The following is a 27,658-nucleotide window of genomic DNA, read 5'->3' on the forward strand; positions in this document are numbered from 1 at the left end:
TTGCTAAAAACCTGTTACATTAATTAATAATCGTTAGGTTGCATGCATGTACAAAATCCATGTGGATGTACAAGCATAACCCTCAAAAAATGGATAAGAAACTGTCAAACCCTACATCGCCTCAGCAACCCCATTGTGAGATCTCTCCTATAGCTGTTAGTCCATGCTTAACCTGTGGGCATGTTGCTATGCCTCCTACAAGAGAAGCTGTTCACTTGATTAGTTTTTTGAATTCGAATGAGCATAACAGGGGGCTGCTCTCTAATTCTTTCCCACCAACTTCATTTCATTACAAAGACAGGTAATGTCGGGAACTATCCCTCCATTTAAATCCCTTAGAATCCCATCTCCTACAAGACCATTTAACAAATCAGTCGGTTCTTTAGCTCCCCCATGCTGTAAGAATTTTGTTCTTAAAGCAGTTCCTGTGGTTAATGATAGTGGATCTTCTTCACACAGCTTCTGCCATATAGTTGCAGCAAAACATTTGGCATACAAATAGCTATAATAACCTGCAACAAGTGTACACGATACAGCCAAGAAAATGAACATCAAAGTTAGGATGTTGTCTAGAAGGAACAAGAGTGTTGGCAAAAAGGTGTTCGCATACCTGCACCATAATTCAGGAGGTGATTGAATCGGGTCTGCCAGTGTGTGCCCTCCACATACTTCCAACTAGTATATTGTCTTTTGAGATCCGCAACAATAGAACTTGTCGGTAGGGTTGGCTGTTCCCCAAAGAACGTCTGATCAAGAGCAGCATAAAAAATCTGACAAACAGGAAACACGCAAGCAAACATTGGTCAATATTCTTTCTTGTTGGTTTTTGTCTTCCCTTCCAAACATATAAAGGGATCATTTATTGATTTATCCAGGTCCTGGGACAAAACCTGACGTTGCAATTCCGTTGCAGAAAACATCTTTTTGGCACCCTGCATTGACTCTACTAACTTCTCAGGTATGATTTCACCAGTTGAATAGTGTTTGGCAAATGTCCTCAAAACTCGATAATCCCATGCGTAGTACCTTGACATAAGACCAGAACTACTATCAGGTACATTACCAACCTATCCATCACAAAGGCTACAATTCAGTGAAACAGTAACCATTTTCTCATCAATATCTCAAAAAGAGACTACCATCTCTAAATTGATAATTCACAAAGTCCCACACATTGAAAAGTATCATGGCATATATATATTAAGCTACATTTTTTTCATATTTTTGTACAATGATCTTCTTCAGATAATAAGGACAGTGGAATAATAATCACAGCATTCAACTCACTCAAAAAGGTTTGAAGGTGTCTCCGCTAAATCAAGAACCACCCTGGTACCTGAAAAGTGTTGGTAATCCTACAAGAAAATACAAAAGATGTATTATGAATTTATGATGATGAAATGGAGGAAATAAAGCTTGATTTCTCAGTCATAAAGTATTTCTAGAATACCGTTCTTGAAAGCAATGAATGAAGAGCATGTCCAAACTCATGAAACAGAGTTTCCACTTCCCAGTGATTTAGTCTCACGGTTGATGAATTATGTGAAGCAGAAAAATTGCAAACAAGAGCAACAGCCTGTGCACCAAACTATAGTTAAAAGTCCAATCAACAAATGCATAGGGCATAAAGTCATTGAATGAGATAATATATATATATTTTTTTTTAAATAGTGTGCAATCCAATTCAGACATTTTCTCACAAAGGGGAAGTACTCTGTTCTGATATTTATTAAGAGAGATTCTCCAACACAAATGCAAATCCACCATAATTTCAAAGACTTTTAGGGTTCAAAAGAAGTATTTAGATCCCCTACTTCACTTTTTGTTCCATTTTCAACAATTTAACTAAGAATTATGAAGTCTACTCCTTAGAAAGAAGCCTAATGTGAAACATAAAATTTGACTAGAGCAAAAATGTGTATTTACATACAGGAAGTTGGTATTCTGTTTCAGATACCCTGCAGCCACCTTTGATTGCAAAATGAGCACAACCTGGATACTTGCCCTTCCTCGAGTACAAATCAAGGTAGAGATACCCCAAATCACCCTGCAACAAGTGCATATATCATAATGTATAATGTGGAAAGCACAGAAGAATAAAATCAGCAAAACTATATTTGAATATGCACAAGATTTTACACAAAATTATGCATATAATTGAAACATTCCTGATGATATGAGTTCTCTAAAGCGTATAGCATATATAGAGACATTCACACCTATTATCATCCATGTAAATACCTCTTCAGGATGATGAAGACAAATTTTAAGCACATCTGGGTGCCACGATTCACCTGGTGCCAGGGGGATGCTATGAAATGTTGCACCAAACAATGACTCCAGCAGCACTTTCAAACCCTCGATACATTGTGGCAGGGAAAAATACGATGCTACAACCTGCATGAGAGAGGAAGAGAGTCGAGAAAAGTTCCCTAGCTTTCAAATTGTCAATATGATGTCTCAACAAATAAAGCAAAGGGATTCTATTCCACAAACATCATAGAAAGTAAACTTTGCACCAGATTTTACTTTATAAGCAAACAGAATAGCATAGCATACCGAAGAGTCCAAGTCATAGGCAGAAGATTTCATCATTGCTGTGTAGTATGCCTCATCCCATGGCTCTAAATCTCCATTGTGTAGACCACATTTTTCTCTCTTAAAATCCCTAATTTTTTTGAACTCCTAAATTAAAAGTAACTTCTCATGAATAAACAACATCTGCAAAATAATCTACAGCCAAAATGAAAGAGTACAAATTCTTTCAAACACTACAAATATGTCATCCAAAGGACATAATACCTCATCAGCACTGGCCCTGACCATCTTGCTCGTCTCTAGTAAAAAGGACGTCACGACTTCTGGTGATGAAGCCATGTTAGGCTTCACAGTGAATTCAGCATAAGATCTATACCCCATTATCTGCATTTGTCAATTAAGAACAAAGCATGCCCATAAGCATAATAATATAATAGAAAAAACCTACATCAAATCATATCCTCTATTTCTATAAATGAGACACTTCCTACAAACTACAAATGTCTAAAAAAATATCACAAGAGGATGTCTGATTAAATATTTATCAGGCACTACATGTGAAGATAACAAACCTGAGCTAGCTCATGCCGGGCAGCTATAAGTTTATCAAGAACACCAAGGTTTGCCTGAGGAACAGAATTCCCTTTGATATATGCCATTTTCCTAACCTGAAAGCAAATTTAGTTAATAAAATAAAAACAAATACAAAATTGTCAACTGCAACTGGGAAAGAAATTTAAGTGCCAGGCAATATATCCTTCTGGAAGAAATCCTAGGTTTGTTTACATGTAAAGCAAATGAGAAAAACAAAGAAATACTACAAAGTCCATCCACAGTATAAAGTTAGTTTCCATATTATGTCAGTCAGAACTTAGAACCACTTTTCTCAGTTGTCCCAAGTTATTGCACTCGCCTAACACCCGACTGCACCAAAGATTGAGTAAACAATAAAAGAAACAAAATTTTTGAAACAACAAAGTTACCTCATCATCTGGTGACCATTGCAGAACAGAGGATAGAGTATGTGGGTCTGTTGTTATACAAAATCCTTTTTCTTTCTTCGTACCCCTTGAAATTGCAGTTGTGGAACGATAGATGGGCTTAAGGAGATGGTGCAAACTTTGTGGCATACGTGATGCTGGGAAAATATCCACAGCACCTGGGTCAATGATGATATTTTCATTGAACCTGAACCAAAAACAAATGCATTTATAGCAAATGTAAAGAAAAATAGGCAAACTGTTTATTTACAATAAAAAGAATGCACAGAATCAGCAAGCAGTTAAACCAAGTCTCCAGCAAAACAAAATTTGAATTCCAAAGAAACATTTGGACCTAGGCTCTAATGGTAAATGGGCAGAGTGAGCCTAAGCAATGTCTCTGGTTCATACTATCAATAGAAAGGAACTTCTTTTCCTAAATGCTGAAGCAGTCGTAAAACAAAGTGTGGTTGAAGTCATTATTTGGCACACTGAACACATAAAAGCATAACCATGGGATTGTGAGAATCAGTGCCGATTAAATGAATGTGAAAAATTCAATATATTATACTTACTCTCTGCACAGTTGGGAAATTTCCATATTCAGATGATTCACTCTATCTAATTTCTCTGCAAAGCAAAACAGAGATGTTTTTAGCATGCAAAAAAAAAAGCCCCTGCTGCAACAGCACCATAAAATGACGAGAGAGTAAGTACCGAGTAAGTACCAGCAGAAAGATGAATTCCACCCCTCTCAAAGTCAACGCGGAGGTAATGTGCTGCCCTCCGAGCTTCGTCGGTGAGCAAATGACCCTCTTGCTCAGCTTTTTTCACGGCATTATACATAGTATGATTCGTATTTAGATACTATAAGACAATGATGAAAATTTTCAAATCAGACACTAGAAATGGCTCATGAAGCATGACAATAATACCATTCGTATACACTACAAAATCATGAGAAAAATTCAACACTTGAAAGTGAAGACCATTCACCGTCACCTCACATGTAGATATTCATTAATTCTCATTGACGCCTTGTTCGCCTCCTCAACGAATTCCCTAACACACGAACATATTAAATTATGGCTAATACTTATTAATGAAATCGATATGTTGAAGAATATAAGAACCGAAATATTGAAAAATTCAGAAACCTGTCAGGATGAGTATGTCTGCAAAGTTCGGCAGAGTCGACGACGGAGCAGACCTATCAAATTAGACAACAGCACAATGCAATTAGTCGAAGCACTCTTATAAAGAAAGTAGTAAAAACTGCAAAATCCTAATAACTAAGACATACTGTGTTGGAAATCTCATCCATCGCTCTGATTATTTCAGCTGAGGAAGGCATCCCTGAAATGTATGCAACCAGCTCTCCGGACCTAAGAAAACAAAATTTAGAGAGCAGAAGGAAATTAAAATGTGATGAATATTGAGAATTTCTTTCTTTTTTTTTAATTTTGGACCTTTCGATGGCATCGTCGACGAAACGTCGAAAGCCTTCGGCGGATTTTAGGTGGTCGAAGCCGTAGAGACCAGTGGCGGCTCCGACTTGAGGGGCTGCGCGGGAAGTGTGTTGACGACGGGTCGTGAGAGTGTCCGAAATGCAGAATATGGTAGCGGGTTTGGGCCGGAGCTTTGTGGCGGGCCTGCGGAGGAGGCTCAACATTGTTCGCGGGTGGAATTTGGGTTGGCGGCGGCGGGAGGGTTGTGGATGGGGATGAATTTGAGTTTTTTTTGGCCAGGTTTATTTCTCTGTTTTTTTTTTTGGCCTGGGTTTATTTCTCTGTTTTTTTTTTTGGCCTGGGTTTATTTCTAAGAGTAAATACACCATCGAATCAACACAAAAAAAAAAAAAAAAAGAGAGAGTAAATACACCATTGATATATATATATTTCACCTTAATTCAAGTGATGGGGATGACTGGGTTAATAAACTAGTATTTATATTATTATCAATAGGTACATAATTAGATACACTCATTATATTCATATGTATATGAAACCCACATGTTTCATTGGTTACAATTAAACATAATTTTTATTTATAAACATGCACCAAACTTAAAAATTAGAATAGTAAGTTTCATTGAACATGGCACGGCACGCATATGAAAATTATTGCAGTGTGTGAATATAGAATTAATTACACTTACATCTTTTGAGGTTTATTATTTTTTCACATATACTCTTTTAAGTTTTAAAAATTACACATACATCCCATGAGGTTTCAAAATTATTACATATAACCCCCAACAAGAGAAATAAATAAATAAACAAAAAAGAAAATATTTGTATTGAGGTTGGACCTTACACCTTGAATAATCTTATTAGGCCATTTTATCCCTTATCATGTCTTTTTGTATAATTTTTTATCATTTTTCGTCTTATTTTAAAGGGTTATATGTAACAGTTTTGAAACCTTAAAGGGTGTATGTGTAATTGTTGAAACCCCAAGGAATATATGTGAAAAAATGATAAATTTCAGGAATATAAGTGTAATTAACTCGTGAATATATAATGAAAGTTCGAAGTGAAAATTATAGCAAAAGTTCTATTATTATACCCATTTTTTAATTAAAGATCTAGTTTTCACTTGATCATGCCAATGACTGAATGATATGACCAATTTTAAGGGTAAAAATGAATTTGGGATGGTTTAAAAGTTAAAACAACACCACAATAAACCCTTCTTAAAACAACGCCACAATAAACCAAGATAGGCATGAATTTGGGATGGTTTAATTCCAAACTCTTCAGCAGAGGATCCACTAACCAAAGCATTTTTTTGCCCGCCTACTAATGTAATTCCTCATAACACAGGTTTAATTCTGTACAATGCTAGGCTCAACTAAAAGTTAATCCAAAGTAGAACAAACCAACCCAGAAACAATCCAATCAGAACCGCCACACAGAGACAGCTCTGGCCCATCATCCTTTCGACAAAGGTGGGAGGTGATGGTGGAGAGTAGACAGAAAATGAAACTCGCAGTTGAAGATGATTCTGTCAGGGATAGGGATTCTCCCGGGGACGAGGAGACAGCTTCTGACCCAGGCAGTAGCCACTCCTCAGTGGATCAACGGCGGTCTCCTGCAATAGAGTGAAAATATCGAAAATTAAGGCTAAATTGACAATGCATGAAGAGGGATGGAGAGATAAAATGAAAATGCCCATATTGAAAGAAAATCCAATATGTAGACCGAATTTTTGGATTTTCTTTCAATATGGGCATTTTTCATTTTATCTCTTCATCTTGTTCACTCTTCATGCTGTCAATTTAGCCCATAATTTTTTATACCTTCACTCTGTTGCAGGAGCCAGCTGTTGATCCACCCAGTGATGACAGCTCGAATGAGGAGTGGCTACCGCCTGGATCAGAAGCTGTCTCATCGTATCAGGAGAATCCCTATCCTGACAAGATCGACGGCGGGTGGAATTTGGGTTGGCGGCGACGGGAGGCTTGCGGAGTTTTTAGGTTGAGTGTGTATATGGATCGGGTTGAGTTCGTTTAGATTCGGGTGTACGTTGAAAAACTCTGATATTTTCAATAATGATAAATTCATTAATATACTAATAAGACAATGGTTAATAATTTATCAAGTGACAGTTTGGCCGAGTGGTCTAAGGCGCCAGATTTAGGCTCTGGTCCGAAAGGGCGTGGGTTCAAATCCCACAGCTGTCAATTTTGTGTACTTTTTTGGCCTTTTGATAACAAATAAATACAAAAATTCCTTGACTCATAATTTTTAATTTTTTTTTTTTGAGTTCGGGACAAGGGTTTAAATTTCGATTTTTAAGGGTTCAAAAATTTTAACACTCATTCGACCAAATTTTGGAAAATTTCGACAAAATTTCGCTAAATACCCAACTGAAGCCAGTGAGGGACTGAGGAAGGAAGCGGAGACCATAGGGAGGCTCGGGGAAGCGGAGACCAGAGGGAGAGAGGGGAGAAAGAGGCGAGCTGGCCTCGTCGCCGGCCGTCGCCGAAGGCAGTAGATCGAAGAGAGAGAAGAGATCGGGGAGGGAAGGAGGAAAAGAAGGAGAAAGGAGGAAGAGAAAGAGGGAGGAGAGAGAAGGTCTCGGCGTGGGTTTGGTGGCTGGGCAGTGGGAAAGAAGAAAGATAAGGAAAAGATGAAGTCACGGGAAGAAAGAAGAAAAGAAGGAAATAAAGGAAGGAAATAAAAGAAAAAAAAAAAAAAAGAGAAAGGAAAAAAAAAAAAGTTTAGAATTGGTTAAGGACTTGAGGTTTGGGGTCTTTGTGTAATTAGAAAGAAAAAAAAAATTTGGGATTTCGTTTAGTTGTTTTTAAATTTTAAATTCTAATACATTTTTATATAAAAATAATTAAAAATATCTTAAAGAGCCTAAACTTTAATATCTTATACCATATCCTAAAGAATATAGAATACACATGATAAAATATACAAAATTTAGTGTATATATTATAGAGTATATAGGATTTAGTATATAGAGTATATATGATTTAGTGTATAAATTATAGAGTATAAAGAATATAATAATTTTATTTATTCATTATACTAATTTTATTTAATAGTATTTGCCTCCAGCGCGCATTATATTCATCACATATCACATGAAACCTACTATATAATTTGGTTTTCTCAATATTTTTTATCAATGTAGTAGATAATATGTTAAATAAACATATGGTAAAGTTTCATTCAAAATTTTCGTATTTTGATAACAATTTCCGTCGTTTCAGTCGAATTTTTGTCGAAATTTAAAAATTTTTGAAATTTTATCGAAACCCGAAATTTTATTCCTTGGTTCGGGGAGAGGAGAATGATTATGAGTGTATTATAGGTAATTTTATGGTCCTTTCAACTAGGCTACTCAACAATTACATCCTTAACTTATAATTAGATTCATTTATATATATATGAAACCAACATATATAAGTACATTGGTATTATAAGGTGGTAATACTAGCATTATAGTATTTGATATGTTTCGTTGATTACAATTAAAAATAATTTTAAATATAAACATGCATCAAACTTAAAATTATGACAGTAAATTTCAACGAACATGACACACATATAAAAATTATTGCAGTGTGTGAATATGTGATGAAAGTTAAAATGAGCAAACAAAAAGGTATGGTGCATAAGAGCTAGAAGAGATGATTAGACTATAAAAACACAACACCACCAAAAGTATAGTTGCAATTTCATTTTGTAGAATTTTTTTGTGCCTAAGAAAAAGAAAGATGAGTTAAAAATGGAATGTAATGACCATATTAACTTCAAATTACATCGTCAAAACTATAAGTGCAATATGTGAAATGAGGTTGGCTTAGTTAGTCGAGGACAATAGTTTCCCTCTGCACACCCGGGTTCGAATCCTCCCCCCTCCCCTGTTAAGTCGGGAATAGAATTTTCGAAGTGATACTTCCTAAGCCAAAGTTTCGATATTATATCAAATAATTACCAAATTTTGTTGTCGATTAGGTTGCTTCTCTTAGTCATACATGTTGTACCACAAAAAAAAAAAAAACATTATTTAAATTTACAATAAGAAAAATAAATTTTGAATACACAAATTACTATTTTCTCATTATTTTATAGACTTAAATACAAAAATAGTACACGAACTTTACATTAATTCTCAATTTGGTCTACTAATTATAAAGAGTGTTAATTTGGTCTACAAATTTGCCAAGTTGTACCAAAGCAGTATAAATGTTAACTTTCATATAAAAATTGAAGATCTCGTCACATAAAAATGTGATAAACGAACTGAAATGCCCCTGAAAATGTGGTCACATATTGTGCACATGACCAGTTTCCATTAATTTTTTCGATAAAAGTTAATGATTATGCTATTTTGGTATAAGTTAAAAAATTTGTGGACCAAATTAAGAATCATTGCAAAATTCGTAAACATTTTTATATTTAAGCCTACTTTATAAATTTCCAATGTAATGTGGGTCGCAGGCTCGCAGCATACACAAACATTCCAAACGGACGGTGAGTTGTTACGGTAGTCCCGTCCGCAGGCGAACGCGGGCAGTGGCATGCTTAGCGGGAAGCACGTTTCAAACCTCCAACCGAAACAAACATTATTCGTGTCAATCTCTAACGCACCCTCCCTATTTCCCGCGAAACAATCTCCACAGTTTCCCTTCTCTCTCTCTCTCAATCCCCAATTCCATGAAGAATCCGAACCCAGACCCGAACCCTCCTCTCCATGTCGAGCGCTCCTCCGGCTTCAAACCTACCGCAGATTTCGACCTCCGACGTTCGCAAAGACCCCCCCGCAACGACGTCGTCGTCGTCCCCGACCCAAGCCTCTCCGTCGAGAGCCAAGCTCCGTAAGATCCCTCCCATTCCGATTCGCCGAAGCCCGAGATACAAGAGCGAGGAAAGCGACGAAGAAGAAGAAGATGGAGATTGTGACGAAGAGGATGAGGATGATGATTATCATAATCCCGACGGTTCGCCCATCATATTGCCTTCGTCGCTCGGCCTCAATCACATTCGGACTCGATCGGCTCCGTCGCCGCTTCGCTTCTCTTCATCCATCGGCGCGCCTTTGAATCTCGTCGACGAATCAAATAAGGTCAAGTACACGGTCAAGCCAAAGCCCAAATTCTCGCCCATACAACAAGGTATAAAAATTTGTTCAGGTTTTAATTTTGTTTGGGAAAATCTTGATTGGATTATCTTTTTTTATTGTCCAAGAACGAATTGGATCATCAGATATTGTAATTTTGAGCGTATATAATTTATTTATTTATTTTTAAATTTGTTTGGAAGCAATCTGGAATATCATCTGTAATTAATAAATTCACGATTTCTTTATAGTGAAATCTGTGCATTGGAGTCAATCAAAATCGCTCAGAAATCCATCACTACTCAGTCCAGTGTTGGAGGTAAAGAAATTGTCAACGGATTGCTTATTTATTATTAGTTGAGAAATGCGGGTAGCTCACGAGCTTGACAATGTGGTTTGTGTGTAATGTATATATTTAGGGTTCTCATGCAGTTTTTTCAAAGGAAATGCAGTCCCCGCGTTTTCAGGCAATACTGCGTGTTACAAGTGGACGAAAGAAGAGATCAACTGACATTAAGAGTTTCTCTCATGAGCTCAACTCCAAAGGAGTTCGACCATTTCCTTTGTGGAAGTCTCGTGCATTCGGGCATATGGAGGTAATATTACCCGCACTTGTGTATTTATTTATTTTTACTCCCAATCATTTTTTTTTTTTGGCCAAGTTACTCCCATTCATTTTAATTTATGTGGCCATTGTAAATTTTTTAGGAGGTTATGGTAGCGGTCAAGGCAAGATTTGAGAGGTTAAAGGAAGATGTCGACTTTGATTTAGGTGCATTTGCTGGTGATTTGGTGGGTATACTTGAAAAGTCTTCAGAGTCTCACCCTGAATGTAAAGAGGGTTTGGAGGATTTGTTGGTTGTCGCCCGACGGTGTGCTAAGATGCCGCCTAGTGAATTTTGGGTGAAGTGTGAAGGCATTGTTCAGAATTTAGATGACCGGCGTCAAGAGCTACCAATGGGGGCCGTCAAACAAGCCCATACCCGTCTTCTTTTTATCCTCACTCGGTGCACACGGCTTGTGCAGTTCCAGAAAGAGAGTGGTTTTGAGGAAGAGCACATTCTCAGTCTTCACCAGCTCAGCGATCTTGGTGTTTATCCAGAACAAATTTTCGAGACTGCACAGCAGAATGAGAAGCATATGAAGAAGTCTCGTGACCAGGAAAAAGCTAGTGGAGCTGATGATGTGGAGGTTGGCACTGCCAAAAGCGTTGAATCTACAACCAGCAGCTATAGGATGTCATCTTGGAAAAAACTTCCATCTGCTGCTGAGAAAAAACAGAAAGGTTCTGATGCACCCTCAAAGGACAAATCAGATCGTTTGGATGCCAAAGATGAAACAAAAACTTGCAGTGACTACAATACTGAAAATCTGGATACTTCATCATGCGATCCTGAACACTCAGAAGTGACTGCTAGTGCGCAAAGAGTCTCTTGGGGACTATGGGGGGATCAGCAGAATGTTACATACGAGAATTTGATGATATGTCGTATATGCGAGGTTGAAATACCAACTGTACATGTAGAGGAGCACTCTCGAATATGTACGATTGCTGATAGATGTGACTTGAAGGGTTTAACTGTGAATGAACGACTTGAAAGAGTCACTGAAGCTCTTGAAAGGATAATGGAATCTTGGACACTGAAAAGCACTGATAGTCGAGGATGTTTTGATGTTGCAAGAGTGTATACATCAAGTATACATGAAGATTTAGATGACTTGTCACCCAAGCGAAATGACATGTCTCCTCGTTCTGAAGACATACTTGATTGCGTTCCTGATGCTGACAATTCTTTTGTCATGGAAGATCTGAATGTTTTGCCTGACTTGTCATGTGATACACGTTCTGCTTTGATACCTGAACAAGGAACCAAAACCTCTTCAGCAGGAAGCTCGACACCAAGATCACCACTGCTAACATCAAGAACCAGTCAGATTGAAATGCTGTTGAGTGGATGGAGAACAATACCAGAACTTGAGAATTATCAGCAGGTGCCATGGTTAAATCTTCCATCTGACAGGAATATTTGGTTTTACTTCTTTTTCTCTCAAACATGAAGTCAGTATACTCTGTTTTAAGTTTGTTTTATTTCTTTGCAACTAAAAGTCTGTTGAATGCATTTTTCTTGTGGAACTGGGTTCTTATAGATACCCTTCTTCTTTTACAATTTTTCATTACATTCAGTTAGAAATTCTTTTTACCTACACCCCTACCTCTGTGCAGTTATTGTGCTTTTCTCTTCCTAGCTATGTCAGTTTGTCTCTGCTCAGTCTTGTGGGATTGTGGGCTTTGTTTATTTCTTAATATGGACATTCTAATGACCTTTGCACAACTAGTATGATCACTTCATAGCTTTTCTTGGAATTTTCATGGGAAATTTATGTTATGATATTCATATTTTAATTGGACCATGGATTGACAGATACACAAGCTACTGGATATTGCTCGTTCTGTTGCAAATGTTAGCAACTGTGACTACAGTGCATTGGAGTATATGCTTGACCGATTGGAAGACCTAAAATATGCTATCCAGGACAGGAAGGTCGATGCCCTTGTTGTAGAGACTTTTGGAAGGCGTATTGAAAAATTATTGCAGTGAGTTGAAGTCAAACTTTATTACTGCATAATTCTTCTGGTTTGTAAAATGTGAATATCCTCAAAAGATTCTCTTGATTTGAGCATTAAAAAAATTATCTAAATTTTAGCTCCTATGGTCATTATATTTTTTTTCAAATGATTGGTTAGTTATTTAATATCTAATCATAACATCTCTGATTATAATTATAATAATTATGAAATTTACAGGGAAAAGTATGTACACCTATGTGGGCAGATAGAAGATGAGAAAGTGGATTCATCCAATGGTATGGCTGATGAAGAGAGTTCTGTGGAAGATGAAGCAGTTCGTAGTCTGCGTGCCAGCCCCATCAATCCATGCTCTAAAGATCGAACATCTATTGAAGATTTTGAAATAATAAAACCAATTAGCAGGGGTGCATTTGGACGAGTTTTTCTTGCCAGAAAAAGAGCGACCGGTGACTCATTTGCTATAAAGGTCTGTTTGATTCTACGTGATTTAAGAGAAAACAGTGTACATTGTTTTTTTGGACTTTCCATATGGAAAAATGGAGCAAAATGATAGCCATGGAAATGCTTGCTTCTTTAAATTGCATGTAATGGCTCAAGACTGTTTTCAGAAGAATCAGAACTAACTACAGTTCAAAATTCTGCAGGTATTGAAGAAGGCTGATATGATTCGTAAAAATGCAGTTGAAAGTATTTTGGCAGAGCGTAACATCCTTATATTGGTTCGCAATCCTTTTGTGGTGAGTGGTCCCCAAAATGTATTCTCACTAAGAATGCATTGCATGTCAATATATTTTTCTAACTCATACTTCTGATGATGAACAGGTCCGATTTTTCTATTCCTTTACATGCAGGGAAAACCTTTATCTGGTTATGGAGTACTTAAATGGTGGAGATCTTTACTCTTTATTGAGAAATCTTGGCTGCTTAGATGAAGATATGGCCCGTGTATACATTGCAGAAGTTGTAAGGGCATACCAATATCTTTTTTTCTTTTTTTCCTCTCCAGATTCACTTTTTCCATGTGCACTTCTCTAAAAGTTTCTCATAGATGGTATTACAGCATAAGTAATCTTTTTTTTTTTTTTTTTTTTAAAGGTTCTTGCTCTGGAGTATTTGCATTCGCTAAATGTTATTCATAGAGACTTGAAGCCAGACAACCTGTTGATTGGTCAAGATGGTCACATCAAGGTCAATATTTTGCGGTTTTAGTTCTTCAAATGTTTACACAATCCCTTCTGTATATAGTTACAGATAAGTTTGGCAACAGTATAAACATTCTGGCATTTTTATCATGCATCTTTTGTTAATTTTTGTATCATATTTGGTAGTAAATCAAGGGCTCTTTATATCGAACTCCAACAACCTGAATTTAGTGGAAAGTAGGAGAATAACTGCACACTTTTTTGTTGGTACTTTTATTTTTTCAAGTATATTTGGGTTTGTTTCTGTTTTTACTTTATGAGATGATTCACATCAGAAAAAATTATGCTCCCTAATTAAATAAATTTGGTTTTATCGAATGTTCATGTTCATGAAGTTGATTTGATTTATGTTTACAAGGAGACGACCTTCTGTGCTATCCAAAATTCTTATGGCTTTTATAATTGCTTTCTTAAATTTTATTCGTGAAGTTGATTTGATTTATGATTGCATGGAGACTACCTTCTGTGTTATCGGAATTTCTTATACATCTATAATTGCTTCTTTCAATTTCCTACTTGTTCAGGCAATGAAGTCTCCTGCCTATTTATGTTCTGCGATAAAGAGCTTACTTGTCACTTCTCACAAATGTCTAATACCTTATGTTACAGTTGACAGATTTTGGGCTCTCCAAGGTTGGTCTAATCAGCAGCACTGATGACTTATCAGGTCCGTCAGTTAGTGACAACGGTTTTCTTCGAGATGATGAACCAAAAACTCAATCTTCACCGGAAAGGGCACAGCGCCAAAAGCATTCAGTTGTTGGGACCCCTGATTATTTGGCCCCTGAAATACTTCTTGGCATGGGACATAGCGCAACTGCTGATTGGTGGTCTGTGGGTGTTATTCTTTTTGAGCTGCTTGTTGGTATTCCACCTTTCAATGCAGAACATCCACAGGTATGCACTCTAATTGTGGTGGATATAAATTTAAATTGGTTTTGGACTACCATATACAAGACTGATTTTGTTTGTTTTTTTTTTTTTCCCTTTTTGGTGAATATTTTCTGCAATATGGTATTTCTGTCTTTTCTTACATTTCTCCAAAGTCTTGCATAGAACCAAAATAATATGAACAGGTTTTTTTTTAACTATGTAACTTAGTAATTTTAACATCTGAATGGATTCTTTCGATCCTTATAACCGTGAATTGTAACATTTTTTAGTATCATGTCCATTTGATAGTTGTGGGTGAACAATTTGACATTGATACTTATAGGTCCTCTTTATTGCAGCAAATTTTCAACAATATAATAAACAGAGATATCCCCTGGCCTAAGATACCTGAGGAGTTGAGCCATGAAGCATATGATTTGATTGACAAGTAAGAATGATCAGAAGAGATCTGTGCATTTTCTGGATGTATAAGTTACAATGCTATTGTGACTTCTTATGCAAATTTTGTGAATGTCTTATATTTAAAGAGTCTTTGTCAGACTAAGATATCTGAAGTCCTCTCATTTAGAATTTGAAAACAGCATAGCATTTACTTACATTTTCTTTGCACTCCTTGTCAGACTGATGACTGAAAACCCAGTTCAAAGACTTGGGGCAACAGGTGCCACGGAGGTAAATTATTGACTACCTTTGACAAAAGTTAATTTGCTAGTCATAATGATGATAAAAATAAGTGTTGTTTTCCTGGCAGGTGAAACAACATCCCTTCTTCAAGGATATTAACTGGGATACACTTGCGAGGCAGAAGGTCATTTCAAGTTAACTTTGGTCTTATGGAGTTTTAAAATAATTGTTGACATATCTGTGATAGTCCAGAGTACGCTTATTGGTTGCAGGCTATGTTCATACCGTCAACAGATGCACATGATACAGGTTATTTCATGAGCAGGTACATATGGAATCCAGAGGATGATCATGTTAATGGAGGCAGTGATTTTGATGACATGACCGAAACATGCAGCAGTGGATCATGCAGCAACCTACAAGATGAAGATGTATGCATGCTTCTATTTCAATATATGATAATTTTTCAATCTTTATGCATGTAGAGCTGCTAATGGATCAAACCATAATCCTTATTACATCAAAGTTGATATGGAATAATATAAACTAGAAGGATGTAGTCAAAGATCTGATTTGGAAGTGTACTTGAAACGCCACTAAAATTATCTTTGAATTCTTAATCACCCACCTGATCCAAATTTGACAGACTTGGCCACCTGACCATTTATGTCTGTGATTCAGGGGGATGAATGTGGCAGTTTGGCGGACTTCACTGCTCCAACCCTTGACGTGCAGTACTCATTTAGTAATTTTTCATTCAAGGTATGGCCTTTGAAGCCTAAGATATTTTCTCTATTTTAAGGAAACTTTAGGCGCCAGATGGAAATGAAATGATGGTGGGTTGTATACACAGCTCTCTTTAAGGGAACTTTGGACGACAGATGGAAATGAAATTATGGTGATTTGTGTACATAGCTCTCTTTATATCACCTTATCATGCTTACCTCCCCCCCCCCCCCCCCCCCCCAAAAAAAAAAAAACTGAATCTAGAAACCTAAAACCTACCTTTATGAGAAAACGTTTTCAAAATAAATGTGGTGTCTAAATTATAAATGCTTGCATATTTATATTAGACTGCAGTTCAAATTGAAAATTTAACTTCTTCTGTTCTCAGAACTTGTCTCAGCTGGCTTCTATCAATTATGATCTTGTCGTGAAGGGCGCGAAGGAGTCACCAGATGCCTCCAAGTCATCTGTTCCATGACAGTAGACATTGTTTCTGTAATCCTTAACAAGTATATGCCTGACCTAGTGCTCTCAGCTTACTATCTCTTTAATATGGTTCATCGGAGAAAAGTCTTCAATAGTTCAGGAAGTGCCTCCTCTATTCGGTGAAAGCAGTTGTTCTTCCTGAAGGCAAAGATAGGCTGCTATTGAAGCTGGTCTAGTTAATCTCAGTTAACTTTTCCATTCTGAAAATGGATATCATTCCACAAGGTATGCTTAGTCTTTTTTTCTTGGTTTTGACCCCGTGAGTTTCTTGTATATATCACCTTAGTAGAAGAAAGTTTTGTATCTTTTTGTATATTTTTAATTAGTGAGCACTTCAAAATCCGTTGGTAAAAAATCAGACTTAGGCAACAATATTCATGGTCTTCTTGGATGGTTTTTCTTCCAATAGAAATTATCTCTTTGGATGCTTGGCAGCCACGTTCTCTTAGAATCTTAAATAATCTGATATGTTATATCGTTAGATTTTTAATTTGAACCATTGATTAGAGAACTATTGTTTGAATGTGCATTGCTAAATCAATAAATCATAATGTCAGATATCTGGTAAGAGAAAGGACAATGTGGTGAATCCTGGATTGCTTTGGAAATGTAGGATGGGCTGAAGCCTTTTGTTCTAAATCATAGCCCAAAAATTAGTCTACTATAAGGCAAGCAGCAACTTTCTTGGGGTATTATAGCTTCAGCAAAATAAGCTTTTCCCTGTGTAAAGCGCAATGCGCAGTATAAAATACAACCGGAGGTTGTGGAATGCTTATGTCAGAGAATAATGGCAGTGATGCATCGAATAGTGCTAATTGCAATGACGCCAATGGTTTTTTCTTTTTAAAAAAATTGGATTTTAAATTAGGGTTCATCATTTTGAGTCCAGATTGAAAACATTTATATTTATGGCTTTAATTCTTATAAGATATACATACTATCATCACATAGTATGTAATTTTGATGGTGCACAAGCCAAAGGTAAACACGTGTTTGGAAGAAAAGGAAGTGATCGGCATTGTGTTATATAACAATGGTGCTCTTGCTGCTGGTACCTGATGGTATAGTTTATTTCACACTTCGTTTCTTTACAAATATACAATATTACAAATTTACAAATCATATAAAACCAAATAAGCTACCTACTAGTTGAGGTGTCCACTCTCTTCTTTATGGACCCTTTTTAAAATTAAAACAAAAAATAAAGTTTGAAGTTATAAGTAGTGTTTTTTCTTTTAATTATTTTATTCTTAAAATAACATTTTAGTCTAGTACTAGTAGGATATACCGTCCATGGAAGAGTAAAAATAAAGAATATTTCATGAATTCATGATCTATACCTATCAATTAGCCACACACAAAAAAAAATACAATAAGAGATGAGAATGAAATGTCACTCTCTGGAAAAGTTATGGGATAACATCAAACGACAAAAAAACTATTGCATCTGCAATGACGTGAATTGGAGGCTTTCAACAAAACTTTATTTGCAACTATTTTGACTTAATTTTCAAGAAAGAGAGAATTGTTAAGAGTTGGAACTGTTTTGGCTTTTATTAGAACTATTTGTTTCAAGATGATGAATATTTATTTGCTTTATATACTCGATGATTAGAAATATTTAGTTAAGGGTGGAGCAAAAATTGGAGTCCCCAATCCATTGGCTTGGGCTTTTTAGGCTCGAAAGGGATGCCTTACCTAAAAACATAAGAAATTGACGGCAGTGTGTTTTTATTGACTGGACCCATTAATTTCAAGACATTATTACATTGGTTATTAACTTATTATACAACTTGCTGTCACTATTAAAGAAGGGAGAGAGATACAACATATATAAAGTTATAAACCCATGACCGATCTCTCTCACCTGATCTTATTACTTTTTTCATATAAAACAAATACTAAAAGTATAAAAAGTTTTATAAAATTTGGTTTCCTTTTTAGGTAGTAATAATGACACTTTAATTTAATTTTCAATACTCCATTACGGGATTGTAATAAAATTTTAAAATATCTAGTTTGAAGTACGAAAAACTAAAATTAGAGTGTTATTATCATTATTGTTTTTAATTAATTTATTATTTATCTATGTGGTTGCTTTCATGGTTATGTTATATTTGTCACTCTAACTATAAGTCTATAACTCTGTAGCCATAATGAGGATTATAACTTTTCACATAAGATAGCTATCACATCAGTTTACAAGCCACATAAGTTAATAAATTTGCAATGGGACACCCTACTTACCAACCCATGTATTTGTTGACATTGGTTGGTTTAAAACATCTCTGCATTCTTCAATTACAGATATATGTTCCACTAAGCGTTAGTGGAACTTTGATTATCCAAACGCTTAAGAAAAAAATAAACTGACTTCTTGAACAAGTTGATGGTTTTGTCCTTCTTTTGCTTCATCATTTCTCATATAGAATAACAGAGTATCCATTGCAGTAGTCACTTTCTTGTTACTTTGGCTATGCACTTATAATGCTTGGTAGGTAATTTTTGGGGATTGCATATATATATATATATATATACATATATATAATGTGTCCTACGTGTCACTAATTGATACAACCAAACTCGAAATCCTCAACCCCAAAGTCCTTATAGTCCAAGAACCATGCTGAGCTATCCTCTGATGATGAAGTTGAAGACAACCCAAACTCACTGTAATTGTCTCCAACAGATGAAAAATTCCATGACCAATCCTCAAGAAATGTATCAGATAATATGTAACTCATCAATGGGTCATCGTCAGTGTTAGTATTCGGCTGATCAAATGACTGATGAGATTCATTGGTGCTTAAGGAAATTTCAGTTGCAGTGCCATCAACGTTGTTACTAGAGATCATTCCATGTTCTGGGAGATTCATATTCTGCTGATCATTCATGTCTGAATCTGCAGCAGCTGGTTGATTATTGGCTTGACAAGGAGTTTCTTGGGGGGTGGTGATGGTCACTTGTTTGTGGAGAGGTTCATGAGTAATTGGATCAATGCCCATCTTGAGAAGCTTTTTCTTGATGTGTGTATTCCAGTGATTTTTTATCTCATTGTCAGTTCTTCCAGGCAATCTTGCTGCAATTTTGGACCACCTATACAAAATCACAGTTCAAAATTATGCTAAAAAGTTATTAGTCCAAAACCACAATTGACAACATATGGGTGAAATTAATAATAAGTAGAAAGATCGGATATTATATATTGTAACGTAACGCTCTACATTTTCAATGTGAGATACACTCTCATCATCTATACTCCACCACAACTAAATTTTTTTTAATTCAATATGAGATATTATATGCTATAATTATGACTCAAAAACCCAAAAAACTAGAAAATGGTTGATTAAGCATTAAAGTAGAGAATTTAAAAGACCATGACTAGAAAATTGGCAAAGAATATAGAACCTATTGCCAAGATGGGCATGGAGGTCAATAACAAGTTGTTCTTCCTCTTCATTAAGGAGGCCTCGCTTCAAGTCAGGCCTGAGGTAATTAGTCCACCGGAGGCGGCAGCTTTTGCCGCAGCGGCGGAGGCCGGCAAGCTTGGGGACTGAGCGCCAACAACATTGGCCGTGTGTGAGGATAAAATTGACCAATTTCTTGTCCTCCTCGACGGTCCATGGCCCTTTCTTGACACCAAGCTTGTCACAACAAGGTTGCCTACCCATCACTAGGAGCTAGTTAGTTGCTCAAGTACGTGTACTACACCACTCAATTTTTGCAACTCCAAGAGAACCAAAGCTCCACTCACCCACCTTTATATACTAGTGAGTCTAGTCACTGCCTCACTTTTGGAGCAAATCAAAAAAAGAAAACCTAAGAAAAATTTAGAAATGTACTAACTCTCACGCTTGACTTATATGCGTGTAGGACACATCTTGCCCAAATTTAAAATTGATAGTTACCATGCCATTTAGCCTTTTTTTTTTTTTTTTGGCAAATGTCAACATATGTACAAATACCAAATGGCATACGTAAAGGTGTAGATGTCATAGGTTGAATTATAACAGTTAAAAAAATATCTAAATTTATCTCAGATATATAATTTGGAGGTAATTGGACATATTAGAGTTATCTTAATTTTTTTTTTTTAAGTTATCTTAAATCTTATACATGATGATTGTTCAAGACTTCAAGTTATCACATAAAGAGAAAAGAATGTTTTTTATTTTTATTTTATAGATGAATAAGGAGATATTAATGAGAATATATATGATATAATATTATTTTGGATGAAGCAAGATAAACATTATAATATATTCGATTTGTGCATTTTTAGTCCCGAAGGCGCATGCATAGCCGATAGCCCCACAAAAAGGTCCTTCCAAAGGGTATCATTGTACATGCGTTGTGAATTTGTGATGATGAACTCATGACAAGAAAATGACTATGGCGGTGTGCATGCCTTAGTCCAGCGACTCTATACATAGTATATTATTCGTATATAAAAACGAAATTATAAATTACGTGGATGCGTGGATTCACGCGCTTGGCAAAAAAGGGATAACAGCCCCAGGAGTTTTAGATAAGTGCTTGGGACCTAAACATCGATTTTGATCTGTTGCCGTTTGTTTTATTCCGCTCTCCAAAACCAAACGGATGTGGGGCCTTCAATTGCGATGGTGGCAACTGGCAACTGGTACTGGGATCAACCGTCAAATCCTGCAACCAACCATAATCCGACACCTAAGCATTTCCCTGTGGCCTTTCCATTTTTTTATTTTATTTTTCCAATTTTCACACATTTTTGTACACGTTTGCAACTTTGCATTGATCACTCTCACTCTTACTTAAGCACTTCATCACCTATATCGTCACCACCACTCTAGGATCCAAGCCTTTATTATATATAGTATGCGCTTCACAATCTTGGTCACTATGAAATGGGTCATGGGTGTTTCTTATTTTACCCTTTTTTGTTTTTGTTTTTTAGTTTTTTTCATTTTGTCGGCACATCATACATACGCATCACCAAAAGAGAGGAATCTTCTTTTTAAGAAAGAAGTATGAATAAAAAATGACCAAATAAGTATTATAATATTAGGATGTGTATGTTAAAAAGTTAATTTTACATACAATACAACATGTACATTACAATTACAATTACATCTTTTTACTTAATTCTCTTGATTGATTAATTTTCTTATTTTTTTATGATTCTTTCTGATTATATATCTGGACATACTTTATTTAAGCCTATATTTCTTGTATAAACGTGAAGATTTGCATTCTATGAAATTTAATGTTAAATAAAAAAATTCTTATAAATTAAGGTCTTACTCGAATAGCTAGTATGAAGTTTAATAAAATGTTACTATATAGCTACTTAAAACCAAACAATGCGCACTTGTTTTAGCAGCTTTAGATGTTTTGAAGTACTGTGTTAAGAGTCTTACACACTTTTTTTTTTATTTTTTTTTATCAAAGAGTCTTAAACCCCTTTGTTTTCGTATTTAAAACCTTTATTGTGATGTCATTATCCAAATAAGTGATGTAATGCGTGGGGTGCTAAGTCGTCATTAAACCAATAAAACCCAAATGTGAAATGCCAAAATTAAAAGCTTTCAAGTTCAACTTTTCTTCATTGAACGGACATATGTGGTAAATTTTCAACTGCAATATTGGTTGGCCTGGTGGGGGAGTTTGCTGCTAATCAGATGGTCATAAACTTTGAGTGTTGAGACAGCAACATCTTTTTGGTCATGCAATCCACATTTTGTAAAGGGCACAAATTTAGCTCCACGCGTGCAAAGCAAAGGGGTTAGACCCACTTACCCAACAATATGCTATGTATCTTAAAGAAATAATAAAAGTTTTAATTTTCAAATCAACTAATACATGGAGAGTGGTTATAGTGAATACGTTTGCATCTTATGCAGACAGATGGAATGGCCCCAACAAAGAGTATATCTTAAAATAAAAATGAATACGTGGACTCGTCAACCAATAGTGAACTACACATTTGTATCATACGATTCATACCAACGTCTGCGCGGATAAGTTCTCAAGTGTTTTGACTTTTGAGAGTTTTGAGTGTTTTCACATTTGATTTCTTTCAGATAACAAAGTTTGGTTTTGATTAATGGTTTGGTGGATAAGGTGGCAATTGTTACGTGACTTTTGATCTGGCCGGGTACATGATTAGATGCTCTGACAAGATGAATTCAAAGAGTGTTTTTGTAATGCTGATGATGATAAATTCATGGGTCGATCCAGCACAGTGACAGTTGTATGTATGTCATGCCCTTTGCATGCTTCTGCTCAGCCTCTGTTGCGCAATGTTTTTTTTGGATGACAGATCGATGATTTTAAATGGTAATTAAGTAGGAATTAAGTTCGCATATGATTGTAATTTGCAGACTAACAATTAAATTTATAGTAAAGACAATTATGTGTACTGACTGTCGCATAAAACTAATATTGATAAAGTAGTCAAGCACTGGTGCTGTCAAAGTGTCAAATGTCAATGAGTAATATAAAGCACTGGTGATAGCAACCTCATTACGACATGTCGTTAATGGCTTCAAGTTTCAAGCTACTAATTTATCCTTGAGCCCAACTAATATTTTAATGGACTTGGTGGGTCAAGTCCAAACACCAGTACAAGTGTACCAACACATTGTAATAAGGCCAACCCGTTCGACAAAATGCATTGGTGGGCTTATTGGACTCTTTCGGCCCAAATACAGTTTGGGCCTTACCTAGCATAGCACAGGCACGTGTCCTCGCCTGAAGAATTCGTGCACCCCTCAGGTAATAAGGCCAACCCGTTCGACAAATGCCTCACTGAAAACGTCAAAGAAGAAACACCAATTCGGAGCAAGTACGGTAGAGAGAGATGTGGAGGCGCGTGGCTTCACTTGCTCCTCTGTTATCCCCTTCAAAACCATCCATCATTAACCATCAGGTATACGACTCCCCACTCTGTATTCAATTAACAATTAGGAATTTTATCTGTTTCCTGATAAAATGGTGTTGATCATTGACCGCAGGGAGCTTGCACATTTAAGATTTGGGAAACATTTACCTCAGAATCAGAGATAATAACGCCGGTACACAATTGTTCCATTGTTATGGCTTATGGGTTGGGGTCTGAAACAGTTTGGGAGACTATATTTATACCCAGATTGTGAATTGTGATTTTAGCTATGAATGAAATCTTATTATATAAAAAAAGAGATGTCATTTTAATCTTCTTGACTGAAGTATGTTGTTTGAATGCAGACAAAAGATGCCCCATTCATAACTTTTGTCTTAGGTAAGGTTTTGGCCTGCTTATGAGTTATGATGTTTTGGAAAAAAAAAAAAAAACCTAAGAGTTTGTAACAGTTTGGTGTTCTCACTCTCAGGTGGCCCGGGCAGTGGAAAAGGTACTCAATGTGCAAAGATGGTTGAGGCCTTTGGGTTCACTCATGTGAGTGCAGGTGATCTGCTGAGGAGGGAAATAGCTTCCAACAGCTCATATGGGTAATAATTGTTTGTCCTTGTTGTTCAGGGTAGTTTCTATATGTGTCTGTAGTCTTCTTAAGTACCTTGCTTATGGAGCTACAATTGCAGCTCTGTGATTCTTAGTACAATTAGAGAAGGAAAAATTGTTCCCTCTGCAGTGACAGTCCAACTCATTCTAAAGGAGATGGAATCAAGTGACAACTATAAGTTTCTCATTGATGGGTTCCCTCGAAGCGAGGAGAACCGCCAGGCATTTGAACAAATTGTGAGTTTCTTTCTTTTCTTGTGAGCCAATGTGGCAATGTCAACTCTGTCTAATGTTTAAGAAAGTTAAACTCTTGTTAGACCTAGATGCAAGGACAACTTTATCTGTAGCAATTCATAGCATAAGTAAAGTATATGAAAATAAACTCAAGAGACCATATCGTGAATCTGACTGACATCTTCATCAGCATTTCATTTTATAACCAAATGATTCCTCATCTTAGCTTTATCGAACTGTTGCAGATTGGCACAGAACCAAATGTTGTGCTTTTCTTTGACTGTCCTGAAAAAGAGATGGTGAAACGAGTGCTAAATCGTAATCAGGTGCTCATATATTGTGACTCTCTGTAGGGTTGAATTATGTACATATATTTATCTAAAGTACGATGTGTTAATGCAGGGCCGAGTTGATGATAATATTGACACAATCAAGAAACGCCTTGAAATTTTTGACGAGTTAAATTGGCCTGTTATCAATTACTACTCACAGAGGGGAAAGCTTCACAAGGTGAATAACACATTCAAGGGTTGGATGAATCCTGTTTTTAACTTTGTGGCATCAATATCTTGGAGCTTCTCATGTGTTTGTATGAAGTTTTCTAGGCTGCAAAGCTGGTCTCTGATAATTTTCCTTTAAAATTTTGTACACGCATGGAAATCCGATGTGTGCAGATCAATGCAGTGGGAACGGTGGATGAAATATTTGAAAAAGTTCGCCCAATCTTTGCTGGATTGAGGTATATTCTATTATTTTGTATATCCAGTTTTGAGCACTCATTGTCATTGATAATTCTGATTCTATTCTTTATGGTGAAAACTTTTATATGAAATCAAAATGTGGAAATAACCTGATTTTTCCTGCAGCAGGTGATGAACTGAATGTTTGAGTAAAAAATAGCAGACCATGTAAAAATTTATTGTTTTCAACTAAAGTACCCTGCCTCTTCTCTCTGGCAAAGACCACCGGAGGTTAGTCTGCTAGCTACAAGTGTCTCTCGAGGAGTGGAAGTTCCTCCTAAAAGGAGAGCATGGGGAATTCTAAAGCAATTACTTCTCGGCTGGGTTAATTTTTGCTACCCTGATTACTGCGTTAGATGGTGCATGTACAACACATAAGCTAGAAGGAGAACTACGCAGCATTACTTTTCAACTGCAAGTGAAAAATGTTTGTAGACTCAACTCAATTGAGCTCCATCTCATTACTGTTAATCCAAATGCTAACCTTATACTTAAGGTGCATGAATAGGAAAATATTCTGAGTTTGTTGTACTGAGAATTATGTTAATATTTGATGATCGAACATTTTGCACCCAAAAAAACAAAATACCTTCATTCCTTGTTTCATATTAAAATCCAAGATTTGCAATTGGGCTTGTGGGCCTGTGGCCCACCAGCATTAGTAGCCCAGTAACTAGTATTCTACAAGCAACTCAGAAATTGTTTTTTAGTTTCTTCCATTACAATTGTGCACAAATGGAGACCACTTTGCAACCGTTAAGTTTCCACACAACAAAACTGAATATCCAGTGTTGTTCTAATAGCAAGAGAAACAAGAAGAAGCCAAAACAAAATCACCAAAAGCAAAGCACCAACTCCCTCTCTTTCCCAAAATCAACCCCAACCTCACTCATTATCAACCGTGAGCCCTACACCCAAACCAAACTCCAAGCCCTCGACGCCGTCGTCAAGGACCTTGAAGTATCCATTGACAATGGCATAGCCGTCGGCACCGAAATCTTTGCTTCCCTTTTAGAAACATGTTACCGCTTAGAAGCCATGGATTACGGTCTCCGAATTCACCGCCTTATCCCCACAAGCCTTTTACGTAGAAATGTTGGCATCTCGTCGAAGCTTCTTCGACTATATGCGTCAAGTGGGTATATCGAGGAGGCTCACCAGGTGTTCGATCAAATGTCTAAGAGGGACGCGTCGACTTTCGCCTGGAACTCGCTTATCTCGGGGTACGCTGAATTGGGTTTGTATGAGGATGCCATCGCGCTGTACTTTCAAATGGAGGAAGATGGGGTTGAACCGGACCGGTTCACGTTCCCTCGAGTTTTGAAAGCTTGTGGGGGAATTGGGTTCGTCCAAATTGGCGAGGCTGTGCATCGGCATGTAGTGCGTTTGGGTTTCTTGGGCGATAGGTTCATTTTGAATGCACTGGTGGACATGTATGCTAAATGTGGTGACATTGTGAAGGCTCGGAAAGTGTTCGATAAAATTGCTAATCGGGACTCGGTTTCTTGGAACACCATGCTCACAAGTTATATGCATCACGGGCTTTTGCTGCAGGCGTTGGACGTCTTTCGCCGAATGCTGCACAAAGGTTGCCAGCCAGACTCTGTTGCTATATCAACAATTCTCGCCGCCCTGCCATCGTTGGAGCTTGTGGTTCAAATTCATGGATGGGTGATTCGCCAAGGAGTTGAGTGGAACGTGTCCATTGCCAATTCCTTGATTGTTGCGTATTCCAATCAGGGAGAGTTGAATCGAGGGCGTTGGTTGTTTCGTCAGATGCCTGAGAGGGATGTCATAACATGGAATACTATGATTTCAGCTCATTCGAAAAACCCCAAAGCTTTGCTCTATTTCGAGCATATGGAAAATGCTGGTTTCTTGCCGGACAGTATCACATTTGTGTCGATATTATCAGCTTGTGCTCATTTGGGTTTGGTGAATGATGGGGAGAGATTATATTCTGCCATGAAAAATAGATATAGAATTAAGCCAATTATGGAACACTATGCTTGTATGGTGAATCTTTACGGAAGAGCAGGTCAAATCAAAGAAGCTTATGGTATCATAGTGGAAGGAATGGAGTTTGAGGCTGGTCCAACTGTGTGGGGTGCATTGCTATATGCTTGCTACCTTCATGGCAATGTAGATATTGGAGAGATTGCTGCTGAGAGACTCTTTGAATTGGAGCCTGATAATGAATACAATTTTGAGCTTTTAATGAAGATTTATGGTAATGTGGGTAGAGTGGAGGATGTAGAGAGAGTAAGAGTGATGATGGTGGATAGGGGATTGGACTCATAGACCCATGCATTTTATCTCCAAAAAGGCTTTAGTTTACCTGTAATTTTGTAAATGTCCAACGTAAGACTAAATAAAAACATTCAATTTAAATGTCTCTTAATGTTCAAGTAATGTTCTTGTGGTTATTAGACTCTGCACATTCAGACAAGATTCTGTAATTCTAATTTTTCAATTTGTATTTGTCATGATTAACAGTCTGACCTTAAAAATCATAATCTAAAACGTTTAACATTCCTCCACTTCGAAATTTCACACGGAATCGTAATTTCCAAACCGTAGTT

General features: G+C 36.7%; 5 protein-coding genes and 1 non-coding gene across 11 annotated transcripts; 4 read left to right on the top strand and 2 right to left on the bottom strand.

The window, feature by feature from the left end:
* Window positions 1-14: 14 nt before the first annotated feature.
* LOC147289567 (Zincin-like metalloproteases family protein) lies at window positions 15-5,298 on the bottom strand. Of its 5 annotated transcripts, XM_086235234.1 has the most exons (17): window positions 4,988-5,298; window positions 4,822-4,903; window positions 4,676-4,728; window positions 4,526-4,580; window positions 4,247-4,385; window positions 4,094-4,148; window positions 3,522-3,726; window positions 3,111-3,206; window positions 2,803-2,922; window positions 2,560-2,685; window positions 2,242-2,397; window positions 1,931-2,047; window positions 1,451-1,576; window positions 1,288-1,355; window positions 891-1,026; window positions 611-770; window positions 15-512 (listed from the first exon to the last, which is right to left on the bottom strand). In XM_086235234.1, exons 1-17 carry the CDS (start codon window positions 5,188-5,190, stop codon window positions 262-264), a joined length of 2,148 nt encoding a protein of 715 aa, XP_086091360.1. In that variant the 5' UTR covers window positions 5,191-5,298; the 3' UTR covers window positions 15-261. The 5 variants fall into 5 exon arrangements, 3 of the variants coding, with proteins under 3 accessions (XP_086091360.1, XP_086091363.1, XP_086091361.1); XM_086235237.1 differs by lacking the exon at window positions 4,988-5,298 and having other exon boundaries at window positions 22-512; window positions 4,521-4,580; window positions 4,822-4,836; XM_086235235.1 differs by lacking the exon at window positions 15-512 and having other exon boundaries at window positions 620-770; window positions 896-1,026.
* A 1,825-nt stretch (window positions 5,299-7,123) lies between these two features.
* On the top strand, window positions 7,124-7,203 carry TRNAL-UAG (transfer RNA leucine (anticodon UAG)). The gene has a single exon. It is a non-coding gene; the product is annotated as a tRNA-Leu (tRNA).
* A 2,488-nt stretch (window positions 7,204-9,691) lies between these two features.
* IRE (AGC (cAMP-dependent, cGMP-dependent and protein kinase C) kinase family protein) lies at window positions 9,692-16,877 on the top strand. Its single transcript, XM_086238630.1, has 16 exons — window positions 9,692-10,152; window positions 10,349-10,416; window positions 10,517-10,693; window positions 10,806-12,089; window positions 12,521-12,693; window positions 12,904-13,153; window positions 13,332-13,424; window positions 13,510-13,650; window positions 13,783-13,875; window positions 14,499-14,786; window positions 15,122-15,210; window positions 15,404-15,455; window positions 15,535-15,591; window positions 15,680-15,838; window positions 16,089-16,169; window positions 16,522-16,877. Exons 1-16 carry the CDS (start codon window positions 9,732-9,734, stop codon window positions 16,609-16,611), a joined length of 3,516 nt encoding a protein of 1,171 aa, XP_086094756.1. The 5' UTR covers window positions 9,692-9,731; the 3' UTR covers window positions 16,612-16,877.
* A 1,980-nt stretch (window positions 16,878-18,857) lies between these two features.
* On the bottom strand, window positions 18,858-20,300 carry LOC147289570 (MYB-like transcription factor ODO1). Its single transcript, XM_086238631.1, has 2 exons — window positions 20,031-20,300; window positions 18,858-19,715 (listed from the first exon to the last, which is right to left on the bottom strand). Exons 1-2 carry the CDS (start codon window positions 20,291-20,293, stop codon window positions 19,184-19,186), a joined length of 795 nt encoding a protein of 264 aa, XP_086094757.1. The 5' UTR covers window positions 20,294-20,300; the 3' UTR covers window positions 18,858-19,183.
* Window positions 20,301-23,393: 3,093 nt separating this feature from the next.
* Window positions 23,394-25,682, top strand: LOC147289571 (P-loop containing nucleoside triphosphate hydrolases superfamily protein). Of its 2 annotated transcripts, none has more exons than XM_086235466.1 (9): window positions 23,394-23,532; window positions 23,618-23,677; window positions 23,850-23,883; window positions 23,975-24,092; window positions 24,183-24,339; window positions 24,582-24,662; window positions 24,739-24,846; window positions 25,011-25,075; window positions 25,203-25,682. In XM_086235466.1, the coding sequence occupies exons 1-9, from the start codon at window positions 23,464-23,466 to the stop codon at window positions 25,207-25,209; spliced, it is 699 nt and encodes a 232-aa protein (XP_086091592.1). In that variant the 5' UTR covers window positions 23,394-23,463; the 3' UTR covers window positions 25,210-25,682. The 2 variants fall into 2 exon arrangements, with proteins under 2 accessions (XP_086091592.1, XP_086091594.1); XM_086235468.1 differs by having other exon boundaries at window positions 25,206-25,682.
* OTP70 (Tetratricopeptide repeat (TPR)-like superfamily protein) lies at window positions 25,673-27,478 on the top strand. Its single transcript, XM_086235465.1, has one exon. The coding sequence runs from the start codon at window positions 25,812-25,814 to the stop codon at window positions 27,375-27,377; it is 1,566 nt and encodes a 521-aa protein (XP_086091591.1). The 5' UTR covers window positions 25,673-25,811; the 3' UTR covers window positions 27,378-27,478.
* The last annotated feature ends 180 nt before the right edge of the window (window positions 27,479-27,658 follow it).

The sequence above is a fragment of the Dryas octopetala genome, chromosome 3 (assembly GCF_963921425.1).
Source record: "Dryas octopetala chromosome 3, drDryOcto1.1, whole genome shotgun sequence".
Classification (NCBI taxonomy): domain Eukaryota; kingdom Viridiplantae; phylum Streptophyta; class Magnoliopsida; order Rosales; family Rosaceae; genus Dryas; species Dryas octopetala.

What these genes read in the sequence shown, in the direction of transcription:
- LOC147289567 (XM_086235234.1), bottom strand. Translation starts at nt 5,190, where the DNA reads ATGTTGAGCCTCCTCCGCAGGCCCGCCACAAAGCTCCGGCCCAAACCC. An exon ending in AATGGTCACCAGATGATGAG is followed by an intron (nt 3,207 to 3,521) that starts GTAACTTTGTTG and finishes ATTTGCTTTCAG; the next exon opens with GTTAGGAAAATGGCATATAT. An exon ending in CCCGGCATGAGCTAGCTCAG is followed by an intron (nt 2,923 to 3,110) that starts GTTTGTTATCTT and finishes TGACAAATGCAG; the next exon opens with ATAATGGGGTATAGATCTTA.
- OTP70 (XM_086235465.1), top strand. Translation starts at nt 25,812, where the DNA reads ATGGAGACCACTTTGCAACCGTTAAGTTTCCACACAACAAAACTGAAT.
- LOC147289571 (XM_086235466.1), top strand. Translation starts at nt 23,464, where the DNA reads ATGTGGAGGCGCGTGGCTTCACTTGCTCCTCTGTTATCCCCTTCAAAA. An exon ending in GCCAGGCATTTGAACAAATT is followed by an intron (nt 24,340 to 24,581) that starts GTGAGTTTCTTT and finishes GAACTGTTGCAG; the next exon opens with ATTGGCACAGAACCAAATGT. An exon ending in AGAGGGGAAAGCTTCACAAG is followed by an intron (nt 24,847 to 25,010) that starts GTGAATAACACA and finishes CGATGTGTGCAG; the next exon opens with ATCAATGCAGTGGGAACGGT.
- LOC147289570 (XM_086238631.1), bottom strand. Translation starts at nt 20,293, where the DNA reads ATGGGTAGGCAACCTTGTTGTGACAAGCTTGGTGTCAAGAAAGGGCCA. An exon ending in CATGCCCATCTTGGCAATAG is followed by an intron (nt 19,716 to 20,030) that starts GTTCTATATTCT and finishes GATTTTGTATAG; the next exon opens with GTGGTCCAAAATTGCAGCAA.
- IRE (XM_086238630.1), top strand. Translation starts at nt 9,732, where the DNA reads ATGTCGAGCGCTCCTCCGGCTTCAAACCTACCGCAGATTTCGACCTCC. An exon ending in GTGCATTCGGGCATATGGAG is followed by an intron (nt 10,694 to 10,805) that starts GTAATATTACCC and finishes TAAATTTTTTAG; the next exon opens with GAGGTTATGGTAGCGGTCAA. An exon ending in TGGTTCGCAATCCTTTTGTG is followed by an intron (nt 13,425 to 13,509) that starts GTGAGTGGTCCC and finishes GATGATGAACAG; the next exon opens with GTCCGATTTTTCTATTCCTT.